The sequence below is a fragment of the Bombus vancouverensis genome, chromosome 4 (assembly GCF_051014615.1).
Source record: "Bombus vancouverensis nearcticus chromosome 4, iyBomVanc1_principal, whole genome shotgun sequence".
Taxonomy (NCBI): Eukaryota; Metazoa; Arthropoda; class Insecta; order Hymenoptera; family Apidae; genus Bombus; species Bombus vancouverensis.
Genome location: NC_134914.1, coordinates 16,543,616 through 16,549,778, shown reverse-complemented (window position 1 = coordinate 16,549,778; position 6,163 = coordinate 16,543,616). Strand labels below are relative to the sequence as shown.

At 32.8% G+C, this 6,163-nt stretch overlaps 1 protein-coding gene across 1 annotated transcript; it reads left to right on the top strand.

Moving 5' to 3' along the window:
• On the top strand, positions 1 to 5,914 carry LOC117166555 (uncharacterized). Its single transcript, XM_033350602.2, has 2 exons — positions 1 to 150; positions 1,700 to 5,914. The coding sequence occupies exons 1-2, from the start codon at positions 139 to 141 to the stop codon at positions 2,108 to 2,110; spliced, it is 423 nt and encodes a 140-aa protein (XP_033206493.1). The 5' UTR covers positions 1 to 138; the 3' UTR covers positions 2,111 to 5,914.
• The last annotated feature ends 249 nt before the right edge of the window (positions 5,915 to 6,163 follow it).

The window sequence follows — 6,163 nt, the reverse complement described above, 5'->3', positions numbered from 1 at the left end:
AATGAAATCGTTTCGTATTCACGGTGCTTGGACGCCATCTCATAAACGTGTGGTCGCATATAAAGACGGATGAAAGACACGGGCAAAAGCCAGTCAAAATTTTCCAAGTGGAGTTAACAGTGTTTTTGGCCAGCAATAATGTGGAGAACGGTAACGAGACAATGGATTTATTATGCACGCGAGGAACGATTAACCATTAATCGTACTTTGATCTCATTGAACGTTCGAGCCGATCGCGTATTTACACTTCGCGTCATTAATCCTTTACAACAACGCGGTGACTTGACATTTGCATATCGATTAACCATATACGTATTTTTGAAGTTCTTTTTTATAATTTATAGCTTTGTCATTGTGCCATCTATTCGTCGACAGTGATTAATAATTTCGGAATTATTACTTTTATTGGGATGGAAAAGCGTAGGAAATCGTAATCTGTTGTCATGTGAATACAGAAACAATCAAGTTGTAAAGGAAATTAATTGAACGAAGCGATTTTTATGAGGTGGTAAAGTAACACTTTTGTAATATTTTTTATAATTCAGCTAAATATTTCTCTTTTCTTTTGAAAGAATAAAATCAATATAACAGTGGGTTTATTTCGATCCAAAGAAATAGAAGAGTACGATCGTTTAGGTTTTCCCTGACGAATTTTCTAATTCGATTATATTGATCGAAATCGAGTATAAATAATATAAAAAAATTAATAAATTTTATACTTTCGATAGAACGTACGTAATTCTGATAAGAAGAGAGTAATCTTCTGAATATTTTTATAATTCTCAGAACACACCGGTTTTTACGCTGTAACATTAAATCTCTGCCTTAACAGCAATACAAAAGTTTTTACGGACAAGATGATCTTTATTTATGAGCAAACTGAAATATGCTGTTTTATATACGCATACATAAATCAATAGTACTCTTCGATTCGAAAACTGAATGTATGAATACATAAATTTATAAAACCTATAAATTGAAATATAAAATATGAACTCGGTGGAACTCGATAAAAACGTCTTATTAAGATCATTCAGAAAAGAGGACCTAATTAATTTACATTACACTGTTCGTTAAAAAAATAATAGTTTAAAACTTTAACGAGTCGTAACGATTATTGAAAGGAATGGAAAGTGCAAAGTAAAACTAAAATTAATTTTTTCAATAAGCAACGAATATCTATTATACTAATATAAAAAAATATCACAATAAATCACACACTTCCATTCTCGCTTTTATAGTTACGAACAAACTAATCGAAACCGTTGAATCGAATAATAAATTCGTGTCACATTTTATATTCGCTAAACAAATCCAGATACATATACCTTAACATTTCACAAAAAAAAGCTCTAACATTCTGCAAAATGTTATGAAAATACATACATCAGCGAAAGAAGGACAAACTTATTGCTCGATGCAATATTTTCGTAAACATTAAAACACCCGCGCAGGCCAGGAAAAACTATCTACCGACTCTGCAACCTTTTATTTCTCCTAATCATGGAACACTGGAGGCACCCCAATCAATTTAGACAATCACGATCGAACGAAACCATCGTTCCAAACTCGTTTGGTGATAACAATGGCCGTCTGCCAGTAACGTTTCCTTCGTTCCGTATTTCAGAACGCGGCCACCGAAAGGACAGCAGGAAAAGCACGCGACAGCTAAGCCATTAATTGCTTTTCCATTTTCCAGCTGACCCTCGTGCTTCTCTGTATCGGACTAGCAACGTCAGATTTATCGCCATATAAACCAAGGGGATGGCGTCCTAATGGTCAACGCTTTAATCCCACCAACAATCGATTGCATGCGTATTACGGGCCCCCTGGATTACCAGCCTATGAACCTCCGTACTCGACAAGCCACCCCCCAATTTTCACCACCACCACCACCACTACCACCACCGTACCGCCGACAACAACCACGACGACGATGAAAACCACAACGACCCCGCGAACCAGAGAGCCAACGACGCCCTCTACCATTCCGGAGGAAGATTTCGATACGAATCCAGCTCTGGCCATCGCTAATTCCTTCGCCTTTAATCGACCTGTTTACATCTACAATACATTCCCCTTCTTACCTGGGCACGTATTGGTCAAATGAATGATTACGTAGCATCGTTTGTAACTTATCAGTAGATTGTTCTACGATAACGAGAATGACGAATGTACGAGTTGTTGATTCGCTGTATAGTACAATAGAGTAACACTGTTGAGAAGCGTACATTTGTCCGGCAATAGATTTGAAATGGAAAATTATTGTTAATAATTAGTTACTCGATCATTCAACAATGAAAGTATTCGTTTTCCACCATTTAAAGAGGCAACGAACAATTTTTCGGAACTCTGACGTTGTTATTAAAAATAGCGTGACTTTGTAGTTTTTTATTGGACGATTATGACGCTACTGTCCTAATAAGTGGCTCACTTTTAAAATCGATTTCTGCGGATATCTCAATTTGCAATTTGACTCCTCTGACGAACCGATCGCAAGATCACAACAAGAACACATTCGAGGAATTATTATCTTATATGTATACATTAATATTCCGCTTGCTTTTTTCATATCAAATGATTAGATAGTTGTGAAACATCGTAGGTAATAATAAAATTAAAACAAGGTGTAGATCGTAGACTATGGGAAGTGTTGTTCCTAATGGTTAGAGATAAGAATATTGTTTTGGGCGATCGTAGTAGTAAACGTAGGTTGGTGCATATAAACTATTATTCCTTTTTTATACTGGATTTTAAGTTAAATGGGATGTAAGCTTTTTTTATTCGGTAAAGTAAACCGTGTTTTTAATTAAAGTGATTTATTATATTTTGTTTTAATCAACCGACAATTACATCGTTTCCTTATCCTTCTTCATAGACTCTGTTCATTTAGGAACAGTTTGCGTAAGATAATAAAAAAAAAAATACCAAAATGTTAACTACACAAGGTACGGATGACTGGAATATTAAATTTTGATTTTCATAATTCTTCTGACATCTATAATGTCTATCGCAATGCAACAAGATTAATTTCTACTTATTTACTATGCGAGTTGTTCAGTCTGACGCAAACGTCTACTAGAGAGAATTAATCAGAATATAGTTCTACTTTCGCTAATCAATTCTATATACACATCCTTGAATGATTGTAAAACTAAGCACGTATTAAAAATCCTTGAATAATCTCTAATAAAAAAAAAAACGAAATGTAAGGTGAAACAAGGACAAAAGAAAGCTACAAAAAATGAATATCTCTTTCCTGAAGCTACTACGCTCATAATCAAACAATTTTTGTTCTAATGGAACTTCCAGACTATCACTAACGTGTATTATTCAAACTAAGCTATTATGCTTCACGTTTTTATGCTTTCTCTGGCGAAGATAGAAAAGAAAACAGAGTGAAGTAAAAAGGAATAAAAAGAATTGTAGAATATCAAAGGGAATAAATAGTAAAGAGAAGAACGACAGAGATTAACATGAATAAATTATGAAGATCTTTGATCCCTACTTAGTAAATGCATGATTAAGGCTATCTATAATACAGATTTTACCTTAAACACGGTATATTTGGTATCGAGATCGATGGCAAAATGAGAATTTGAGCGATAGAATCGTGAAATATTACTTTAGTTTTGAACTTTAATTTTTAGTTCAAAGAAGGAACACAAGATGCGTCTTTCGTCTACTAATATCGTTAAAATATTGGATTTGTTTCTTTCATCCTATTATCATAATTATCCAATAATACAGAATTGATGATAGTAGTAAAATAATAAATAAATAACAAGTTGCCAATATATTTACATCTAAAAAAATGTTGTTTTATTCGTTCGTCTTATCATTAACGATTAGGTATTGGTTCCTAAATTTCAGATTAAATTACAAAATTGTAACCAATTACAATACCTTTTTTTTATAAATTGACGAAGTTCTGGCTACGGAGGATTAAATGAACTTTTGGAAACTCGATCCTTTCTTTTTTCATACCATCTTTCTTATCTTTTTTTATATGCACCAACTTAAAGTTTTCTTTTCCTGAGTTTTGTATAGTCATCAACCATAAACAATAGACACATAACGTATAACTTGTATGATACTTTGAAATCACAATGAATCCAAAGAAGATCGTGGAATTGAATATTCTTAATTCTCTAAACTCTCCGATATTCATATAACTAAAGAGAAAAAAATGATAAGCTCACAATAATGGTCGATTTAAATAAAACCATTAATATGTCACCACAATGTACATCACTTTCTGATTCAGGTCGAAATTGTATCTAGCGTACAATGCGAGCGGATTTAGAGCGTGCTGATTTATCGTTGTTCCAAATATACCTCGAAAGCGCCAGTGTTCTGAATTGTGGTTTATCCGAAGAAATAGTCGCGCGTGTAATTTCGAATTTAATGTATCTGGCTGACGGCGTGTCTGAAAAAGATCGATACAAATAGAAATTAGCTAGGAAGAAAAGGGAATAAACTGTATGTCGATATCCTATGCAGAAAACCCTGTCCCTTTCGCACTTGCTCTATACAAAAGGAAATTGAAAGGTATGAACGCGAGATAAAAGGATCAACAGCGATTAAACTGTAGTTGCAGTAAACTTTCACTTCGCCTAATGCGTCACGCTCCCTGTAAATTTAGCCAATTAAATTGGGAATTTAGACGACTCGAATCCGTGGCACGAATAACGATTCGTTTCACGTTGCATCGACGATAACAGCAACGCCGAATAAAAACAGCAACGATGCGTTGAAAACAGAGAGAATCGACGTCGTGTCGTTTAAACAGAACGTAGGAAGCTTTGAATGCAAATTAAATGGCATCGCGGTACAGATTTTAATTTCAATACTAATTCCCCCGGAGATTTTCATTGGGAAAATATTTCTGTTTTATTTTGTGGCATCCAACAGTACAAAGAGTAGGTAAAGTTAATTGATTATATCTGATTAATATATAATTAAAGTGTTTTTACCTTCAGTATCTTTGATATCGTATTATTATTTTTTTTTCTTTTTTACCTAATACCATGGACTATATTTATCGATTATTTTGAAATTGGAAGCAATAAAAATTGTTTTCTCTATTGGAAAAATTCTCGAGTATGCATAATAGGCAATAATAAGCAAAAATAACGAAGGAAGCTTCGAAAGGATCAGAAACATCGAGAGAGAGGGCCGGGATGAATAAAAAGAAAGTGAATGGAAATGAGAGGTCGTGAAATCTGGGAAAGATTAAGAAAAGATGAAAAAAATGAAGGAAAGTAAGGGAATCAAGGTAAAAATAGACCAAAAGACACGAAAGAGTATCTGTAAAAGGTAAAAAGGATTAAAGAAAGTTAAGAAACGTATATAGAAAATTGCGGAATATTAAAAGAAACTGAGGGAACTTAAATATAAGCAAAAAATACTACGGAGGATTTGAAACGGCTGAAGGAAAGAAGATAGCAGGAGACTAAATAAGATTGTAAAAACCTGATAAAACTGTACGAAGCTAAAAGAGGTATTGGAAAGAACAACAAATACCAAAGAGAAACAAAACATGGGAAAATGTGATACTCTTTATGTGACAGAAATAAAATTTGTTTTATTGCAACGGAAATCTTTGCCAATAATTTTAGACAGATTTTTTTCAAATTCGAACAAATATATTATTACTATATACTAGATACTACTCGAATAGTATACTATTGTTATCCGAAACTACATGATTTAATCGAAATATAAGTAATTTAACTCAAAGTTAAAAGGATTAAAAAAGTCAACACGAAATTGAAAAATGTTAACGAAGACTTTACTTTGACGTTCATTTTAAGAGCTAGTCTGTAAAAATGAAACACCTAATCGATAATTCGTGGAACGTTTCAATTCATCGTTCTTAATTAATAAATTAAATATCACTTATTAAAAAATATATCAATATCTTTTATTTCAAATCTCCTACAAAATGTTTCATAAATGAATTTTCCTTGGAATTCTTTTAAAAAATACGACAGAACGAAAAAACAGAAAAATCGTATAAAAACATTAAAAAAAAATTAAATAAGTTTGAATTGATTAACAAAAATTAAGCAATAAGAATGATTAAAGTCTTTGATATATCTTTCACCCGTTTTTCGTTAAATCTTTATCAGTCTGACATAGAACCACGTCACACCTAAAA